General features: G+C 35.8%; 1 protein-coding gene across 5 annotated transcripts in view; it reads left to right on the plus strand.

Annotated features, from left to right (window-relative positions):
- Positions 1-22,829, plus strand: part of LMO3 (LIM domain only 3) — a 57,414-nt gene that overhangs the window by 4,653 nt on the left and 29,932 nt on the right. For 4 of the 5 annotated variants that reach the window (XM_045829501.1, XM_045829500.1, XM_045829499.1 and 1 more), the window contains one exon: positions 4,242-4,455. In XM_045829501.1, the coding sequence (XP_045685457.1) occupies positions 4,250-4,455 (206 nt within the window). In that variant the 5' untranslated portion in view covers positions 4,242-4,249. Of the gene's footprint in view, positions 1-108; positions 251-4,241; positions 4,456-22,829 lie in introns of those variants that run through there. The other variant, XM_045829497.1, reaches the window with a different exon arrangement.

Raw genomic sequence — 22,829 nt, forward strand, 5'->3', positions numbered from 1 at the left:
CTGTGTGTGCGCCGCGTCTCGTCTGGCCGCACTCATCCCTTCCCCCACCCCCTGCCGCCACTCCGACCGGCTCCTAAAGTGGCTTCACAATAGTCGGGTCCTCAGCGGTGTAGGCTGCGCTCCAGTCCACACTTGAGCTAAATAAGGAGACCCCCTTCTACGTCTACCTTTGGGCTTGGTGCTCAATGCGAAGCCGCTGCAACTCAGATACGCCTAAGTCAACTCATGCAGAAAAAGGAGAAAAGTTTTGGTAAGGTTACAATCTATCATGGATGCACTTTGCCGGCGCTCGGCACTCTCGGCTGCTCAGAAGCCTCCCTACTCTTCCGCTGCTTTTGTGTCTTTCTAAAAGATCCAAAATATTATTGTTGTAACTGCTTTGAAAGACAGCTGCTTAAACCAATTAATCTGGCTAGGTGCAACAAATACTGCTACATTCTTTGCAAATCATCCCTTGTGTGGCTGCAAAGACACAACCACAAAAGGCTGGAGCATAACTCCGCAAGGGATTCTTTGTTAGAGTGTATGTATGTTTCTTATTTTTTTTTATTTTGCATGTGAGCTGCATCAAAATTGAACTCAGTCTTGCAAATCTCTTGTTGGCCTTTGCCAAGCACTAGCACTTTGCTGCCATGGTAACTGTAATTAAACTGATAAGAGTGGAAAAATGTCAGTATCTCTGAGCCTTGCAGCTGCATTGGAGAAAAAGGGAATCAAATTGGTTCCCAGCTCCATTGCTCAAAAAGGGGAGGGGGTGGTGGAAAGATGGGGAGGGGCTGTTGGGAGTTGAAGGGGCAGAACAGAGTTAAGCAGCTCCAGCGTCTGCGATCTGGGGACATCTATTTGCATTGTTGTCCCTTAGGGGGCTGCAGCCTGTAGGGATGCTCTGGGCCAGTGAACAGAGAGAAACAAGCTTTTAGGCCCAATCCTGTTCTCCAATTGGGGCTGGGGGCTGGGAGAGGATGAAGATGGGCAGGAGGAGAGAAAATCTTTTGTTTGGTACCTCTTGGCAATCGAATGGCCATGTTGGCCAAATTCTTTTAATCTGTGTCACTGCTCCCAGCTGCTGAACCTGCGTTCCCATTTTAGCATCTTCCTGAGGCATCTCATCTCTGCCAGCCCCCTTTATGTATTCCCTCTAACATTCCTTCTCCCAAATTGTTCTCTGTGAATCTTCCGACGGGGACAAGACTGGGACAAAATGTTTTCCATTCACTATGTGTAGTTAGTCCAAAAATATAAAAGACTGTGTCTAAGTGCTGCAAATCTTTTATTATGATTATTTTTTAAACCCCTGTGTGTTGTGGAGTTGTGGTTACTTTGTTGTGTTAACTACTGAAGCTGAGACTGCGCGGATGAATGGCACAGAACAAGGGAACATAATGGAGGCAATCAACCGTTAGGCCGCCTCACAATGCAATCCAGGCAATTAAAAGCTCACCAGAGTTTAAATGAAATGGTTCTACTTATTTCTGCACACCACACTGCACAGGCTATTATTTATGTCTTTTTTTAAAATTATGATTTCCCTTAAACTGTCAAATAACTCAGAATGGCAGGGTCTCAGAGGCAATAAGAATTTCCCTCAGAACAATTTACATGCCAATCTAAAACTAGTTGGGTCCTGATGTGCTATGAGCGACTTGTGCAATGCTTCTCAGCCCCACACACATAACTCTACCCAGACCTGCTCTTCTGGGTAGTGAGAGGAGGCTGCTGACTGCTTTCTGCCTTTCGGGTTTATGGCAAAGTGGTGACTACAAAATAGTTCTTTTTCTCCGACTGGTAAAGTTGTATAGTATTGCAAAGATTTCCTTCTCAACAGAAATGTGAGGATGTTCTCCAAAAGAAGGCACCAGAATGGAGTGTAAAATATCAAACTCCTTTTACGTCCAAGGCCAAACAGAATGCAAGAGTTTCAAATATTAATTGGCCTCTGAGTGCTAAATTAAAATGTCAACACAACAAAAACATTTTGTGAGGACAAGCAGGGTAGTGTTGCTTGTGCCAAATGTTGGCATTCCCTGTCTTGGTTGCAAAGCATTTTGAATAAAGAGAGCTGACCTTCCATGCCTGATGGTAGTAACACAACTTGGGAATATAGCTTAGCTACGACTAAAAAGGATATTTAAAAAAAAATTAGCTTTGTGACATAAAATTCATAGCCTTATAAATTGGATAATTAGAATAGCCACTCATAACACACCTCTAGATGTTTACAATAATGAAATCCAGAATGTCACTGAGTAAATCAAAATTTCTCCCTCCCCATAGGTATGTGGTTAAGAGACACTAGGGTATGATCTGGACTGTAATTAATGGGATTCATTCCTTGTGGAACCTTGTTAGAAGACAGTAACTAGTTCTGATCAAAGAAACTTCATTTGTCAGAAGTTCTAGAGAGTGAGATTTAGCAGAGCTATCAAGGGTCATGATTAATCTACACTATACCCTTAGTTCCTTCAAAGAAAAGGAACAGAAAACAGGCTATAGGAATACCACCTGCTCTTCTGTTCAAAGCCAGCTGCTAGTTTGCAGCGTCAGATACACAGCTCTGTGTATCACACCGAAAGAACAGCTACCCTGCTTCCCTCCATGCCATTGCTGACTCCATTGCTCCAACCAGAGAATTTATTTTCTAGTGGAACTTCAACATCATAACAATATTATGTGCAATTCATGTATTATTTGTAGCTAGGAAAGTTACCCATCTGTGATGGTGTGGTGCCTGGATGTCTCTCATCAGTGTGGTTAAAACAAGAAAAAGGTAGTGAAGGTGATAGAAGTGAAGTCTTCATCACAAGGCACCAGAGAAAACTGAAGAAGGTAGAACTCTTTTGGAGGGGGGAAGTACACAGAAAATGCTCAAGGCTGTAGCTTGACATTTTTCTTGAGGCTTTCAAATGCATGCACATTTGGTGTTTTGTATCCTTCTCTATCCAAGTTTCAAACTTTATGCCTAGGAGAGGAGGTGTGACACAGCGGAGGGGTCTCTGGACTGTAGGAAGGCCACCAAGTCTGGTGTGTAATTGTTGTTCAGCTTGGAGCAAGCCCCTTAATCTCTCTTATGCGTCTGTATCATAATTTGTAAAATGAGGGAATTTGAAATTGATGGATGTCTATAGTATTTTATAGTGCTTAAAATGAGTTATTTGGTAAATACAAAAGTGTGAATAGTTGGTCCAGCATTTTTTTTAAAGCTGGGTGTTTGACACTTAGGAAAGAATAAGAAACTCAGGAGAATATTCTTTCAAATTTCAGTCAAGGTATCAAATCTAAAGAACCCAGTTAAACTCCTTATTTATGATAAAAATATATCTCCAAAATATAGATATGCCCCCGTTTCTAGTATAGCATTTTATAATATATGTATATAGCACATTTACATAGGTGTAATTTTATAGGTATTTAGACTTTTTTTTCTGTTGTTTTCTATAAAATAAATAAGTGCAGGTTTATGCTAATAAATTACATAATCCAATACTTTAGTTTTATATACGAGTATGTAATAGTATATAGTTAGGTAATCTGCCATTAATAGAGGCACTAAATGGTGCTTGTGAGTATAAATACATTTTTTATTTTAACATAACAAATACTTTGAAATATCAAGGGCACAGAAGGAAGTATTTGGATGCAAACAAGTAACATAGCATTGGTGAGATTTGGGTGACTGTGCTGTGTACTTTACAAGCATCTTGAATGCTAGGTCAGGATAGTGTACTCCCATGAGGGTGTGCTCTGCTACTGTCATCAAGCACATATTAAGTGAAATTTTTAATCAGTTAAAAAACCCTCAATTTGGACTCCTATAGTCTGCATGGACTAGTTTGTTAAATAGCCTTCTTTTACGATTGTTAGCCATTTACTCACATTTTGTCCCTAAAGCAACCATGTTATATAGAGAATGGTGACACTATGGAGTTATTTAATGTTATTTAACTTTGTGTGTATAATGTCATCTTACTGTGTACAACACAAATTCATCACTTTCACAACTTTGTATGTATGGCTTTAGAAGTGATTCAATAAGGATGTTATAAAGGCTGAGCTTTTCTGTTTGCAAAATTTAGTTGGACTTTAGTACAGCCCTAAATAAGAAAGTCTCGTACTCCTAGAGAAAGGCAATATTAAATATTTAACTTGTTTGAGGTCTTTTGATATCTTTTGCTTCTTCTTGTAGTCCCAGCTTTCTTTCTTTCTTTCTTTTCTTTTCTTTTTTGGTTTTTGTCTCCTTTTAGGTATACAAATGCTCTCAGTCCAGCCAGACACCAAGCCGAAAGGTTGTGCTGGCTGCAACCGAAAGATCAAGGACCGGTATCTTCTAAAGGCACTGGACAAATACTGGCATGAAGACTGCCTGAAGTGTGCCTGCTGTGACTGTCGTTTGGGAGAGGTGGGCTCCACCCTGTACACTAAAGCTAATCTTATCCTTTGTCGCAGAGACTATCTGAGGTAGGAATTATCCTTGCACACCAGTGATGACTGGATTCCTTTTAAAATACTTTTGTAAGTGTATCTTTTGTTTCATTTCCTTACCACCAGCCTATATTCCTGAAAGATGTTGACCTGTCAGCCTTCAAAATGTTACCAGGTGCCTGTTAAGCAAATTATTGCTTAAGCAGCGATCAACAAAACATACTATGGACAGTGTTTCGATTTGGCTTACCTGGTTGCTCATATTTAGGGATATAGGTTATCCCTGCTGGTATTGAAAGTGCCAGTTCATGTCAAGGATGTGTTTGGTAGAAATCAGCATATGAGTATTTTATTAGACCATGAGCTTTCAGGGTGGGCTGAGTATAACACAAAATATTCAACTTTCTGTTTCAGATTCATCAATCTGTTTGAAATTCTCAACTGTTATTTATTAGTATATTTATTATGTAGTTTTGAAAACTTTCCCCCAAGTGTGAATACATCTTTCCCCCATGGTACTCCAGGTGATCACAGCAAGACGATCAGTGAGCATTAACAGCCTCACACTTGCCAGTAGCTTCATGGAAATTACCAAAATAAAGATCTCCATTGCAGTGGGAAATGACAGCCACTCTCCTTCCTGCAAACATCAGAACAGTTTCAGGACAAGGCAGATGCTCTTGCTTATGAATCCATGAAGCTGACTAAACTTGTTTCCCTGCATTTAGTACTCAACACATGAACTTCTCTTAGAAAAGTTATTTTGCTTTCCAGGGAACTTTGTGACTTGATTCAGCTGCAGATTATTTATATTAATAAAGTAGGATTTATCAAATTAAAGAAGTGATACATGGCATCATTTGGGTTTTCATAGCTGATATAATTAGTTTTCTAGTCAACGTTAAGTGATTTATTTTGAAAAATTTTTCCCCTTATGACACAAAATTTATCAATCAGCAGTAACTCCTTAATTATCTTGGTCATTTGGGGAGGTACTTTCTAGGAAATTTAGTGATTCTTACTATGTAGTTCAGTTATTTTTCAATCTGATTTAATCCTGATGTATAAAAATATACTGTTTGATTAACAGTAGTTACAAGAGGTTGAATTCAGTACTGTTTTTCAAATTCTAGTCTTCCCCTTCTTAGGACTGTAGCATCTGGCAGTCTCCTGACTAAGTATGACCACTTGTTACTCCTCTGTGTTCTTAAGTGCACAAAATACATGCAAAGTGCCAGCAATGGGAAGTGACTCTATAGCCAGGATTTCCCTCATTGTGGTGGCACAATTAATCAGAATTAATTTATTGCATGAATTCTTTAGAACTGAAGTCTTTGAATGTTTCTCTATGAAATAAAAATTTCTACTCTGTGCATTGTGAATTAGAGCCTTATTTCTGCATAGAGCATTTGTTTTGCTTTAAGTGACTTAACATTGCTTCCTAGTTTCGCTTTATCTTTACTAACGAATAAGCCATGGCTTCTTGACTCCTTTTTGACTTTTACATTTGTTTACAACTGTGGTATCTCAAGCAGATTTATGTCACAGCAATTCCAAAACAAGAAGTTTATATAGTCTAGCAGGGTTAAGGTGTCCTAATAAGCAATAAAGACAGAATTAAGTAAAATTTAAAGAAAATCTTTGAAAATATCTGGATTTTTTACATCAAAAATATAAATTTGCCAATGAAATACCTGTGTCCTGAGTGAAGTTGTTTTGCAGTTGTCAATATGATAGTGAGCGAGAAAGTAACCTTGGACTTGTTTTGGTTTATTCTGCCTTGTGGTAATAAAATGTGATGTTCAGTTGCTATTTGGTATCTCACATAAGTGTTTCATTGAAGGGAATTTTCAAAAAAGTTTTTACATCAGAAATTCTTATCTATCTCTAAGAGACTATGTGTTGTTCTTTGTGATACAACTTTTAGTTAATTTCTGATAGGCTCAAACTTTTAATGCTTGTTAACTTATATTTAAAATTCACACTTCTTCAAATATAAACCCTGGTCCTGATTGCCAATACATTCATTTCTCAGAGTATAATTTCCTCTTAAATTGGCCATTACCACATTAATGGCTAGTTGTTATGTTAACAGCCACAAAGTTGTTAACATTTCAAAATAAGTTGTTCACAGCAAGCTTATCCCTTATTTAAACTGAATGTTGTTGCATACAATGTAACTTCTTTGGCAACTAGTAATTCATCAACACTTGAAAATTGCAGAAATGAAATGGGAAGGTAATATGTGCGTAAAAACACTGCATTAGGTATTATATAGCTTATGCCACAGACGTGGTGTTTGGTTTTATGTGGCAAGCATGTAGTTCAATGAAATTGTGTGGATGTTCAATCACAGATGTCTCTGATTGGCACATTAAAATACTCTGATTTTGTATGTCAAATGGACAAATGCAATCAAGCCAATTTTATTTACAAATTAATTTCTTTGATTATGTGTAAATAGTCGTTTAAAATGTGTATTGAATGCCTGCTTTGTGCAAGGTATAATTATAGGTAATGGAGGAAATAACTAATGGACAAAGGGAGCTGCACCTAAAATTGTTTTGTCTGATTATTAATAATTGTGCAAAAGCTGCACTATGATCAGTGAACAAGTAGTGTTCTGTGGCTCTTTCCCTCCTAGTTCTGCACATTTCCTTTCTGTATTTTGCACAGCCAATGCATAACGATTTAAATCCAGTTAAAAATGGTTTGGTTTGGTTTTTGGTCTCTGGATATTACATAATTTCTTTGAGGCACCAAACGAGCCATAAGTAACTTAAAGGTTTGCATTTCTGTGTCCAAATCACTAGGCATCTAAGTAAGAATATGGAAAATGAGAAAGAAAAAAATAGTTTACCTATACTAGTAAGTTATTTGTTATAGGTATTATCCTGTGCTGGATAATTTTTTTCGTATCTATAAAAGAATGACATATTTTGCCGATTGTTTTTAACTTTCCGATAACTTCTTTCAAAAAAAAAAACCCAACACAATAAAACACTTCTAATTTTGAGCAATGAGTCTCGAAGTGCCAGTGTCTTGTTTTATGTTAGTTGGAGCCATCATAGTGATGGCCTGTTTATGCAAGTTCTTTGAATGATGAACACAAGAATTATAAACCATTATAAATTTCTCATGGGTTAGCAAAACTGTGATTGTGGTCAATGTTATTTCTCTCAGATTTTTTTTCTCCTCTGTGGCACAATTAGCTGTGTTTAAGAAAAGGAAAAGAAAATACAGTGCTGAATATCAAATCTGAACAGTTCACTTTCCATAACGACGCTGATATAATGTGTTTTATTCTTCTGTAGAATATAAAATGCATGGATCTAATGAGAGAATTTGCCCATTTGTAAGATTGTTCTCTACCTTCATTCATTACATAAAGGAAGAGAAGGATAGACTTTCAAAAAATTCCTCTGTTAACACACTCTCTGACAAACTATGAAGTCAATCTGCCCATCAATATTTATTTGCCAAGACATAGAAATGTATCTGTTAAAAATGTGCCCAACACATTTATAACTTTATATTATTAAAAGATGAGCTTATGAGCAATTAGAATGGAAGCATCTTTGTATCTTGAACTAGATCTTAAAATTAATAGACTGCCTAAAGTAGATTAACAATTATTGTAAAAAATAGCAAAGTTTTAGTAATGGTGTTTACAGGACTCTAATCACTGCCAAACTATAATCTTTATTTCAGTTTGGAAAATGTGAATAGAGTAGTTAATGTATAATCAGAATTTTAGAATTAAGATTTTGTAAGAAGTTAAACCTAAGGGAAATAAAATACTTTTCTACTTGGAGGCAGTAAATGCTATCAGAATTTATCACTCAAGCTCTTGGGTAATTGCTGTTTGATTTTTGGTAAGCCTAAAACTTTTTACTTGTGGTATACTTTAAGCATTAAGTCGAGAACAGGCTGTACCTTGCATCTCTATGAATGGTGTCTTACCAGAGAGTGTGTTTGAAGCTGTTGTCTGTGATGTGTACCGTGGAAGCTACTTACAGCTCTTCCTATATGAGAAGCGGAAACTGACTTATATAAATTTTAATGCAATTTGCTATTTTTATATGTGAGGATGATTTCTTTAAAATGAAACTCTCAAGAAAGAGTGATGCTTCATGCTCCACCAGCGTTGCCAATTAGCAAAAAGGATTTGAAGTTGCTGTGCTTACTACAAATTAATGGTTTAATATAATCATATAATAACTTTAAAATAGAACACTAAAATCAAATGCTACATAAAGTCTTAATCTAGCTAAAACTTCATTTCACACTAATCAAACCTGGCACCTCTAAATTTTTACGTAAGGTTAAATTTATATTAGTTCATGATTAAGACTTTAAAAGAAAACATGAATATGTTGTTAATATTATTTTATCTGACAACTTAGTGCATACTTTTTTAATGTTAAATAAAATGTTCATTCTTTTTTTCCTTTGTTGTCATCTTTTTAAAATAAGGCAGTTGAAAATATCTTCCCTGGAAAGTAATGCATTTTTATTATTTGAAAAATAACTTTTATTTTTAATTCTAAAAATTTAAGCTTTTATATGGAGTGAAACTCCTCCCAAATAAACTTTTTTTCTCTACAAGCTTCACTGAAGCTTTCTTACACTTTATTATACTCATAACTTTTACCACATTTAAATATCTAAGCTAACCTTAATATTATGAAATGTTTTGACATATGAGTATATTAGACTTTATGATCTGTTAGAAGACACCATTATATTCTTTGCAAATTTTCTTACCTTATTTGTAGCTTTATAAAAATTATATTTTAAGTCATTTTTTCTGTTTGTTATGGTAAAGCATTATTAAATTCTATTTTAAGTATTTTAGACTATATACCACTGATGGACCAGTATAAGTCAGGAGGGAAATTCTGTTTTGTAAAATACTTTGGGAGACTCTCCCTTGCTTCAGAAAAAAAATGGATGGATTCACACCAGCATTCTGCAGTGTCAACTTCTTCAGAATAATCTCTTTAAAATATTTCATTTAATATAAGGACAATTTCTTATTCGTAAATTTTATCTCTAATATCTTTCTTAAAAGATGAACTTTCTGCCTTTAATTCTGTGATTCATCCATTTTCAGTGAGTGATTATCTAGTATAGTCATTTTAGTTTTGTGGCTTTTCATTTTGGTTTGTTTGACAGACAAGATATTTTCTCTGAAAAAGTCAGTCCCTCCCCAGCCTAGAATATTAAAAATATACAAACACTTTATACTATTTTATATCCTTACCATTTTTATCTTTTTGTAAAGCATGGAATACTCCAGTCAGGATAGTTTTTACACATAAGATGGATAAGTTAGACATACCTGACTTAGCAGAAAAATATTCTGTTTCTACAAGTATACTTAGGATTAAATGCATCTGGAAGACCTACATTTGAGAATTGCTAAAATTGCTTATTTTGCACTTTATAAATACATAGAACTCTGAAAAAGAATATCTATTTTTGGTTGCTCTTAGAGTATATCAAAGTAAGCCAGCACTTCATATATAAACTCACCATTAACTTCCATTAAGTGACTAATAATAAATTTTAATGCTGTGTTTTGACTGCATAAACATAATTTATTAAGGAATCTCATTTCAAAATATGCTGAAAGTAGTAATTTTGTAAATGGTTTTGATGAATATATGCCTTGTAGAAACATATTATGTAGTTTCAGCTTTCTGCCTCAAATAAAAATTATTAACCTAAAAGAAGAATTGTGCCAACCTAAACGACCATTGAATTTTTCTTCATCACACTGTGAGGCATTGAAATCTTATTTTGGTATTTGGTTTGAAAATAGTTTTCATGTCCTATGAAAATGTCTTCTATTATTCAAAATCATATCCTGCAACCTCATTCTATCTTCCAAAACATTACCTAACATTTCTCACTTTTATCAGTAAATATTAAAGCATATGAAATCTAAATGTAAGACAAGATCTTGAAAACAAGGGAAGCAAAAAGGAAAATAGTTCTACTCAACTGACCAGGTATTTTTAAAGACAACATTTGCATCAGCCATGTTTCTTTTAAAATGTGTTTTCCTTTTGTGTTAATTTTTTAATCAGGTTATATAAGGGATTACTCCTACTGACATGTGGAATTTCCCCTTGTTCATCATTTAAACTGGCATAGGTGTACATATGCAAGCTGCACGTGCAGATATGAGAGTCTATATAACCTTAGAGTAAACATTAACTTCGTCATAAATGACTTTTACCAGATCACTATAGTTTGCAGACTTTGAAACTTGTAAAATTCAGATACTTTATGCCAGTTAATTTCTTAGTAGTGTAAATTATAGCACTGACTTATTCTTACACAGTATTCACCATTCTAAGAGGAAAGACAAGTTTTATTATACTATATAATGACTAAATTTATTCCCTTGTGATTTTTATTACCCAATTCTGGTTTTCTCAGCTTCTACGGAGTTTCATGCTTTCTGTTCTATTTCTGTTTCTACCATCACAACATACTTGTTTTGATGATTAACCATACATTTCTCTTTTCAGGTTATTCATAAGGAATGTATTTTGAAGTGGAAGTTTACATTGTGAAGCAAAAAAGGTGGCAGTTAGATTTCCATTTCTTGCTTTAAAATAATTTCTTAAGTTTTTTTTACTCCTTATTGATATTAATGGATAACGTTTCTCTAAAGGAATTAAAATCTAAGCCTACTCCTTTATTATATTCATCAAACATAGTTATTTATATTAAGAAACTACCCACATCAGCCACTTGGGCATTCACTATGCCATTTTTGCTTTCTGCCCATATATATTATCAAAAACTTCCTGATAGACCTTTTTCTCAATGATATTATTTGTAGTTATGCAAAGACCCTAAATCTTTTCTGAATTCTTTTTCTCTGTAGTGCGAGTTTTTTGTAATGCAAAAATCTCTAACAGTGGATTTTGCTTGTTTAAAAAAATCACACTTGAGATAAATAATCATCTTGCAATAGTCAGATCCCTGATTTGAAGTTGAGAAATTAACATTAAGCTGAATGTATTAAGTTAGACTCTAACCAGCGTGTGTTGTTATGATTCAATTTAATATTAAAAACTCTCCAACTGGGCTACTGGGAAAATAAAAGACTCTTAGGAATTCAAAGATTATTTGCAGAGGAGTATACCAAAGCCATACTTAAGTAAAATCGTTATTACCAATGTAGTCATGGATTGTCTACATTAACCCCATCCTATTAATGAAGACAGAAAACCAGTTTTAGTAAACATAAATATCAAATATGACAAGGACTAGTAGGGGGCAGGGAACTTCATAAATTGTGCTAATGCTACCATTTAATAGTAATCTTAATAACACAGAACAAAAATAAGTTCCCATTTCATTTATACTATCAGATCCCAACAGGCAACTTCAAGGAGAAAATAGCAAATGTTCGACTTTGCTAGCTTATTCTTATTTTGTAAAACTTTTAAGACCATATCATTTCTCTTACAGCAACTCTAATAGAGATGCATATAATTTTTGGAATTATTTCATTCTTTTTCTTGATTGTAAAAGATTCCAAAATCTCTTAAGTAACGTCCTTTGATAGACTACTCACAATTCACCAAAAATAGCAAAGTCAAGGCTGCTACACTTTAAGGCACCTGCTGGCACTGAGCATGATGATTGTTTTATGTTTATCAACTGCTCAGTGCAAACATGTTCTGACCTGTTAGACGTGTGTCAGATGAGTGATCACTGCCTCTTCCTTTGCTTGGTTGCATGGGGGCAGCAGTGGGAGAGACCAATGGAAAAAGCACTCATAACTTCTAACACTAAATAGGAGTATCAGTTTCAATGGGCAGGTTGGTTTGTACTTTGCAGGTGAGAAGTTCAACTATACTGTGAACATAATTTTAAAGCCTGAAAGTATTGTATGGAAATATCCACTGAGGGAAGGATCACGTGTGCTTTGGGAGATACAAAGAAATTATAAGTTATTAAATTGCCTTAAAACTTATAAATGAGTATTTTCTGTAGCCATTTGTTAGGGAAAAAAAGAGATGTTCTGAGCTACAAGAATCCTTCTACATCATGCCCTTGATGAGTGGGTACTATTGGTGTTTATATATATGATCTCATGTTTTGCCATCTTACTAACAGTTTAAAAAAATTGAAACCACTTAGTCAATTAACAACTATTTAAGTGCCAATACTTCATTTCTGTAAATGGTGAATATAGAATATCATATTTCTAATTGATTTTATATATCAATATAAAGTCATTAATAGTTTACTATGCAAAGAATAAGGGCCTCGGTCTGGGAAATTTGGGAAAAACTTAAAGGCAAGTTATTTTGCATATTTTCTACAACTGATGTGGCCACCATTGTTATTAAGTAACTAAGTAAAATGTATAAAGAGTTTTAGTCTAATTATGTCCCATGGAGCCAGTATAGAGAATGAGAGATACTAGAGAAATTTTTAAGAACAGAGGTCCTCAAAAATAAGTAAAACTTGAGCTCTGTAAAAATTATTTTGTAAGCCAGTAGTCCTGTTATAAAGGCTGAGCTTCATAGTTATATTTTGGAAGCAGAATAAGATAGATTTAGCTCTGTAACTTTCATGCTGTTTGCATTGTTTCATCTCTTATCACAGATACTGGTAAAGTATCAACAGAGGTACAATTAACATCCCCTGCAAAATGCTTAGCATCCTTGGGCCCCATTTTCCCATTCAACAAATATTACTGTGTATACTCTAAGTACTGTACAAAGCCCTAGATACAGCACTGAATAAAACGCAGAAATACCTCCGACCCTTTTAGAGCTTATATTCTAGTTAGGGGAAGCAAATTATCTACAAAATAAGTACTGAGTACATTGGGAGACGATAAACACTACAGGAAAAATAGAGCAGTATAAGAGGCTTGCAGAATTTGTATTGATGCTTGTGTGTGCGTGTGCGTGTGCATGTGTGTGTGTGTTTGAGGGGGGCTGGTGGAGAGGGAAAAGGAGGAATGGAAAAAGAAGGATTTCAAAAATTAAATAGGGTACACAGGGACAGCCTTGCTGAGATGGTGATTTGAGTGCAGACCTGAAGAAAGTGAAGGAGCTAGCTATGAGGTTGTATAGGAAGGACCTTCTGGGCACAGGAAACAGCCAGTGCAAAGGCCTGAGATAGGAGCTTATCTGATGTGTTTGGGGAACATCGAGAGTGCTAGTGTGATTAGAGAAAGTGACAACAGCCACTATGTGATCCTATGGTATTCCCTGTTGCTGTTACAACCTAGAATGCCTCTTTTCTAAACATCCTCTAAGGAAGTGGTAATACAGTTGTCCCTTCAGATCCACAGGTTTTGCCTCTGTGGATTCAACCAATTAAGGATTAAAAACAGTATTTTCAGCCCCTGGTTGGGAATTTGTGGGTGCCAAGCATCTACTGTATACATTATTCTACACCATTTTAAGAGACCTGAGCATCTGTGGATTTTGATACCCACAAGGGTCCTGGAACCCATTGGTTGAATACTGAGAATACTGAGGAATGACTACTTCCATTTCAGAACTGCTGTGAAGTTTATTCAATTAGGCTATTATGGATTGAATTCCCTTTGGTACTGCAGAAGTCATCTGCAAAATTGAATGGGATTATTTTTCATTTATTATTTACTGGTAGTGTTTTTTTAATGCCTTTTTATTTGGCCCCATGATGACCCTATTTGTTTAAGTAATAGTTATGAAATGCGAATCCCAAATACAGCTCAGGATCCAATCATTTGACTGTTGCTAATTCATGGGTGATGGTATAGCTGTATTTTAGGCTGACTCATCTACACACTTCTGCTAAAGTGTTTGTAAACTGCTTACACATAATGTTTCAAAGTGAAATGGAAAGGATGCCCATATTGATGAGCTAGGGCTGCCGACACAGCATGCATGAGAGTAACAGCTTGACCAAAGATTTTCCTAAATTCTATCCTAATCACAATGTAATTGATATATTTTGAATACTTAGGTAATAAAAACTGCAAAGATGTGGATTGCTCTAAAGCTGACACTTTTCTACTCTTAAAGTGGAAACATCAGTTATTCTAAGTCTGAAGGGTGAATTTTTCAATTACTTTTAAAGTAAGCTTGAGTTTTTACTTAATTAAATTATTCTTTAGTACAAAATATTTAAAATAACATATTTGCTGTAATTATCATAAATGTTTCCAAATCCAACATTTACAGAAAATACATGAAAGGCATATTGCTATTTAATCACATGCTTGATGAGATGACAAAAATGTTATATAAGTGTTCTGTTTATACTTCTGTTTCTCACCCCTAACATAACCATAGCTCACTAATTTTAGTTTTGCATCAAGAAGAGCTGCACATTAATCTTTAAAAATTAAAGATTAACATGTACTCCTACTTACAAAAGTAGGATTTGTATGTACAAGCTGTCTTTACTTTTAAACATTAAAAAAGTTAAATAAAACTTTAAATACGAATCAAATTTCCTGAGGCTGTATTTATATTTATGAAATGGGCTGAGATGTACCGTGAGTATAGGTGGTTTCTGGGTTAATGTGTCTTGAACCTTGGAAAGCAGCCCCGTATGAATGGGTGAGGTGTTCAGAATGGTGGCCACGTAGACTCCATACACAAAGTGGGAAACACTTTTTCAGAAAGCCAGGAAGTGGTGGCCAAAGGGCTTTACAAGTCTTTATCTTATTTATTTATTTTTAGAGAGGGGGATGGGAAGGAGATAAAGGAGAGAAACATGGATGTTCAAGAGAAACATTGATTGGTTGCCTCTCGCATGCCCCCAACTGGGAAGCTGGCCTGCAAGCCAGGCATGTGCCCGACTGGAAATCAAACCGGCTACCATTGGGTTTGCAAGCTGGCGTTCCGTCCACTGAGCCACACAAGCCAGGGCTATAAGTCTTCATACCTGCTGTCACTCTGCACATCTGTATGCTTTTTGCTGTTTTAATTTCTAGCAGCCCCCCTATGCTGTTTGGCAGATGGGGCATCTGCTGTTGCTGCCATTTTGTCCTGGTTGAGTTGAAGACCACTATTCCTAACTATTTTGTGATTCTCACCTTCCAGAGTAGACCTATTTCATCTTTCTTTTAAGAAAATGTTGCTTGATCTTGAGCTGATAGTTTGCTTGGTTTTTAAATAATCTTGTCAATGGTAATTATTAAACTAACCATTATCTTTGGAACTGAGATCACGTGCTTATTTGACTAAATGTGTTAAGTGCTTTGTCTTCTTGATCAACTGTGGGTTCCTTTAGTTACCTGAAAAAGAGTTGTACATTTGAAGGAAATTAAAAAAATTTTAAATATTTTAATTTTCTTTTGAGAATTTATCTGCTGAGTAGTAAACAGAGACTTTCATTTTTACTACAGCTCAGTTTTTCACAGTTATCCCAAAGCCACAAGCTTATCCTACATTTATTTTAACACATATAGTATATTTTAAATTATTTCCTCTGTGTTTGTCATTCCATCACATAGAATATACTTCCATCAACTATCATTAATGGCACACTGGAAAGTAAAACCAGCACTCACCTGCTGGTTTTACTTTCTCTGAATATCACTTTATGTAAAGAAAAAAGCCACACCACTTTTTCCTAACTTCCCACACATCTCCCAAAGCAGACGAGGTTAGATCAGACCCCTAGGTTTTAGAGGCATGTTGAGTAGCACAATGGTGAAGGGTCCAGAGTTGAATCAGCCCAACTCAGCTACATATATGTTTTTTTCTAGATAAGTTACACAACCTCTCTAAGCCTCAGTTTACTTATCTGTAAATAGGAGTAACAGACCCATTCCTTGAATTGTCAGGAGGTGTCATTGAAGTTTGCTAGGGAAAAAAATTGAACACACTGGCTAACACTGCTATGTGAACTGCTGTTGTTATGAAGAATAACACTTGAGTTATGAGTGCTATTAAACATGAGGGTAAAATTAAAGAAACAGATTAAGATGAGTTTTAAGAATGTAAATAATCAAGGCTACGAAAGGCTACTATTATATATAACAAGGTCTGTACCGACTTCTCATCTGCAAAGCAGATAAATGAAGAAAAACCTAAATACCATGTGCACCTGAAGCCATATAGGAAAAAATATTTCACAGTGGAGATTATTGGAATCTGGAATGGGTTGTTAAATTAAGGTTATAGAGTATTCTATATAAATTAAGATTAATTTGAATCTTTTGAGGAATTATTGAACATGCTATTTTCTTTGTAACTGAGGTGGTAGTTCTCTGAAATATATGCCCACACTCTCCACATTTTAGCACGTGAAAGTTCTATGGCCTTGTAAAGCATTATGTTTAATATCCCATAGGGTAGAATTATATGTAAAATTTATATGAAACATATTATATGTTTCCTTTACGGTCTTGATTTTTGTATCTTTTCCCTCAGGTGACAAGGATGACTGAATGCCAATATCTTTTAACTGATAATTCTTTTTTGGAGTGTTCTCTAACCATTTTGATTACATACATTTATTCCTAAAGAAGTTTAAGTGTGCACCTTTCATTTAAATGTATACTTCTCAATCATAACTACTTCACTGTATATTTTTTAAATTTGAAAAACAGTGTTCAAAGGATAAGATGTAAACAGGATAAGATATAAAATAAATAGTAATAGAAATGCTAGTAATTGTTGAAGCATCTCTGGGATCTGTGCAGCCCCAATACGGGTAGTGCCATTATTTCATAATAGCTCTTTTTAGGCTTAATTGAATGTTACTTAGTAGTGATACTTGTGAATGAAAGGGGGAAGATCAATACTTGGGAAAAGAGTTGTAAAACAGAGATGTGATAGTTGTTTGTAAGGAAAGGACTTTCTAACATGAGTTAATATGACATGCTCTGCTTATTTAATATTAAATCAAGGTTTTCTTTCTGAAAAATGTGGCAATACATGTTGACTCTTCCTAATGTTATACTATAGCCACTGGCAACATTAATATGAGGTAGAGTTTCTTCCTCCCCTATAACCTCCTATTCAGGACACGGTGAGATTTTAGACAGATAAATGCTAAGAGAGAAAGAACCCTGTGTACCAAAGGCAGTGTTTACTGCATGTAATACATATCATTGTTTGTCTCCTGTAGTGAAAAATACTTGTGTCGTGCTGTTAAAATGCACTCCTGACAGACCAGTGCTTGCTATTATAGGGTCCATTGCTTAAAAAAATGATACACTGACAGAAATACAATTTAAGAAAATTTAACACCAAGGGCAGTCAACCATGTAGGCTACTATTAAGGGGCCAAAACTCAAGGCCAGGGGTTTATTTTTAAAAGAGGCACAGTTTATTTGCTAGGAGTAGGCAAAGTTAAAAGAAAAAAAAATCGAACTTGAATTCCTTGCTCTCTAGTCTGTAGAAAATTAATGAAAGCAACAGTTCAATAAGATTTTATTGCAGAAATGTTTAAGTGAAACATTTTAAGAATGCTTCGGAATTTTTAAACAGTTCCTTACCATTTAGAAAGCTGTAACACTGCAGTGCGTAACAAATTGTTAGCATTGGATCCTAGGCACACCCAGTGATTTTCTTGAAATGTGTAGTCAGAGCTGGTTAATCTGAATCACTTTGTTCATTTCATTTTTGTGTGTGCAGCTTATAAATATATTTGAGATTGGCAGGTCAGCAGCACCCACAATTACTACAATTTAAAATGTAAGCTATTGTCCGAGTACCCTTGTGGGCATAGTTGGGTAGTTAAATGCACTGGATTTGTAACAAGGCCTTTTGAGAAGGAAAATAACCAAATAGGAGATGTGATGAGAGAGATTGGATTTCAGAAGAGTACAGCATGTTCTAATGAATAAACTGCTACTGAATGATGATAAAGCATGTGTTTTTAAGCTATCACATGGCTCTATTATTAGGAGAGAAAATTCCATGAATTTAGATGAGATGTATTATCTAATTTTCCCATTTTAAAAACAAATCTGCCATCCAGTAATATTTGATGCCAACTGTGTATGGATTACATGCTCCTTTGGGAGAAAGGTTACAAAAGTAATACAATAAATAATCTGAGCTTCAAGGAGCTTAATTCGGGTATCAGAGAAATAGAAAAACTACATCTACTGCTATGCATCATCAAAAGATTGTATCTTACATTTTCTGCCCTGATGGTATAGTCTTATTGCCATACTCTAGGATAGGAGTTGGGAAGCCATGGACCCTGCCAAGAAAGGATGTCCAAAGAGGAAATGCAGCGTCTTTGCAGATGTCCTCCAGAATTCAGTTGACCTGAATCTGACAGTATTATACAACAGATTGTTTCCTATGAACATGGAAGGTAATGAATATTGATGCGCATTGTGAAGTTTGTGGAGACACATTGGCCAGGGCCTCTGTGACTCAGCTGTGTGTTGCAGCAGACCCAGAAGTGTCTACAGAGGAAGGCTGTGGTCCTTAGCTCTCTTTGCCACAGCCATAGGTGGCTGTCCATTCATGTATGTGTTTTCGTTACATTTCTAAATTCCACACATGGGCTTTATCATACTGTGGTATCTCTTCAGTCTGCGCTCTGACCAGAGAGTATAACCTAGAATGCTGCTTTTCAGTGCTTACATTCTAACAGTTATCTGAATGGAATACTATTCATGGTGGACTATGAAAACCTGGGTGTTAAGTAATTTCTTCTGACACTTTTAAATGTATCCCTTGGATCACTCCAGAGAGCTGTGCACTTGACACCAACCCCTACTGTTTCGGCTCCTCAAAATTTTTCAAAGAATTATGCAGCCAGATTTTACCCTTGGCTTGTGTTGAAGAATATTTTATAAATAACTGCAAAATTTCAGTGTCTTGGGGATGCTGCTGTGGACTTTGTTTACAGTATTGCGTGCAGTGTCCTGCAGACTTCCCATTGAACTTTCTTCCAGATCTTAGAATAAGAAAAGTTTCTGGGGCATTGAATGATTAAATGGTGTTTTTCTCAAGGGGTTGAATCATATTTTTGTTTACATTTTTCTTCTTTGTTTTCTAGGGAGCTCAAATCCAAATTTACCTTCTTTTCTAACAACAGCATGATATATTAATATAGTCTCTGGACTTTGGTATTCTCTTACCCAGATTTTTCTTTTTTTCCACATTTTTTATTATTGTTCAAGTACAGTATACATTTTTCTTTATTATGATATTCAAAGCTATGTATTTCATCTGAACATGGTCTTTGAAATTTTTGAAATGAATTGGGTTATATAGTTAAGTAAATGAGAACAATAAGGAGAAAAAATAGAGGCAGGAGCAGATGAGATATGCTTAGCTAGATAATTGCAAGGAATTTGGGAAAGGGAGGATGTGATGAAATTTATTCTTTAGTCTAGAAAGTATATATAAAATACAAGTGGATCCGAGCAATATTTACAACAGTGTTTGAGCTTACTGTAGGTAGGATGAAGATGGTAGCAAATATAACATTTTGTGTTCTTTAATTTTCATCTTCATTGTCATGTGATTATCTCTCATAAAGTTAATATGTTATTTTAATATAAACATATGTATGCAAATCTTTATTTTATGAACTAGTAATCAATAACTTTTTTTATGGTGGTACGTGGATGTAAATAAAATAGGTCGAATAATTATCTCACCCAGGGCTAAGAAGGCCATTACAGACTCAAATGCCTCCAGGTTTTGGGATCCAGGCAGGTAAAATGATGTGGTGAACTGGGGCTTGCACGTCCCATTGAATGGAAGCAGCAGTGATTTCATTTCATCAGGCTGGGGGAATGAGGGTCTAGTGTTGCTGAGTTCTCCTGATGAACTAGATGTTTGTTTTTTTTTTTTCTGGATCTTTAAGTGAAATCTCTTGGGCTTAAGATACTGACAATTCACTCTAACATGGCATGTAAGCTACTTGTACGTGAACTGTTCATTGGAATTCTAGAATTCTAGTTTCAGATATCTGACCAGGTTCTTCAATCTGTACCATTGGCTAAAGTGTTCAAAAATGTGTCTTAGCATCCTGAATTCTTGAAGAGGGGAATCTGTCTTTCATCCCACATAGACTAGTTACATCCCTGTTTCAGAAACCTCTGGGGAGATTTTGAAATTGCCAGAATGAAATAGTTTAAATAACTGGAATGGGTGGTCTCCAATGGAGAGCTCACTGCTCTGTGGCTGGGAGGCAACTCTTGAGGAGACAGCTTGCTTGCTTGCTTTGTCCTGAACCTCATGGCCATTACAATTTCCTTGGGTTTAAGCAAGATATTTTGGGAGACCCTCACTGTACTAAAGTTAAGACATTTAAGGCCACCCAGTCCTAAACAGGCCTTTCAACCCAATAATTAATTACCCATTAATGAATGAAAGGCAAATACACTACCACCAGCCCTTAACCCACCAATGTCCATTCTAATCCTTTCTCATTTCCATTGCTTTCCTCATTCTCTGGGTATTTCTGCTGTTACCTTGACTCAGCACTTTTCCAGTGGGTCCTCTGGAATCCCTCATGTCATTGTCAATAATCTTTCCACGTCCACAATCTTTTGCCAAGATGCTTTGTCCATCAAAACATTGTCTTAACTGAGTTTCATCTATTGCTTTAACTGAAACCTGTCTCATCGTTAAGGAGGCGGGTTTCCTTTCAGCTGTCAACACTGGCACAGTACTATCTGCTCTTGTAAACTGCACATCCTAGGAAGCCAAGAGGAGAGGCTGGCATTTTCTTGGATACACACAACCATCTATACCCACTAATAAAAATGCATCCTCCAATAAATCTCATACGATCTAGCTATACTAGCTTATACTCTTGTTCACTCCTGTCATTTCTCTGTGCCACAATTCTGAGAGATTTTTAACAGGCTTATAGCTGATCCATCCAAAACTAGTCCTATCTTGTCTAGTCTCCTTAACTCTCCTGAATATCAGCCCTCCCTTCCCAGGATTACATACAACTCCTTGTCCTTAAAGAAAAATATTCCATCTCAGGAACTGTAAACTCCATCATATCATCCTGTCTAGGTTGCAATACAACTCTTCATTAATTTCAGAAATTTAGACTTCTATTATGTCTTTTTCTCCTAATTCGATCAAATCTGTGAGGCTGCTGTTCTTCCCTTACCTGCCCAGCATGAAGCCTCCTGCTGATCATTTGTGCCCCTGTCCATCCTTTTACCCTATGTCCATCCTCTGGCTCAGTGCTCACCAAGGCTCTATCTGGCAACCTGGCATTGGTATACCACTCCCCCCTTTTTACTCCTACAACATGGTGGAGTATTGCTGGAGACAAGCAAATAAAATATAGATCGATGCTTCCACAAATAATTGGTTTCTCCTCACTCAGCCTCAAGGGCTGAGCCTGTTATTTGTACTTGGCTACCATTCTTGCCCATGACCTTCAACAGCTCTACTGAACATTCAGAGTTCCCCTTGAGGCCCTTTCTTTGGATAGTTGTTCTGTCTTCCCTTCTCAGCAGATGTCCTTGCTGCTGCCACCAAAATCGAAGCCATCAGGTTTGATTAAATCAGACTTGTAACACTACTTACCATGCATCTACTTTTCCATTTCACTCTAACTTCTTTCATCTCATCTTTGTTCGTTTTAAGGCTATTTCTATGTCCTTAGCTCCATTACTGAAATGTCCTGTCAGTCTTCTTCTTCTTTTAGGTATCTCCTTTATCTTTGGTATTTTATTTTCTTTCGTTTTGTTGGTATTTTAATATCTCCTTTCCTGCAAGCTCTTTACCCTCAACATATGAATGAATATACGTGAGACTTTCCCATCCTGAAAAAAATCTTTATCCCTCAAATATCTGTTGGTATTTTCTACCTCCTTTGTTGCTTAGATGTTTTAAAGAACAATTTACCCTTATAACCATATCTATACTTCCTCAGCCTTAGTGACTTCTCATCCACTTGTGATCTGGCCTCCATCTCTTAACTACTGTACTGAAATTTCTGTCCCTAATATTTAATGGCTAAAACCAGTGGGCATTTTCTCAGAGATCATGGAGTTGCTTTTCTCTTTTAAGTGTTGATTACTCTTTTCTCAAAGCTCCCTATATCTTGGGTGGTATGACTATACTATATAGTTCAGATTCTTTCCTGAGTGTCTCATCCCCATAAAACACTTAAGAGAGTGAAGGATAGCACCCTAGAAACACTGATCTTATAGAGGTATACTTTTTTTTCTAGGAGATATTATCCATCTTCATGGCTTTAATTGCTGTTCATAGTGTGATGGCTTCTAAATCTCTCCCTGCAGTGCCTTACTCTTTTCCAAGAGTAAGCCAGGTATATCTAGCAACTTCTTTGGCATCTGTAATTGAATAGTACACAGGAAACTAAAGCCCAACATAGCTATAACTCAACTTCTGTACAATTAACATAACTCTACTGTAGTACTGTAACCAGAGAAGGATAATATAAAACATATA

This window comes from Phyllostomus hastatus, unplaced genomic scaffold (genome assembly GCF_019186645.2).
Source record: "Phyllostomus hastatus isolate PE091 unplaced genomic scaffold, TTU_PhHast_1.1 phas_scaffold_93, whole genome shotgun sequence".
NCBI lineage: Eukaryota > Metazoa > Chordata > Mammalia > Chiroptera > Phyllostomidae > Phyllostomus > Phyllostomus hastatus.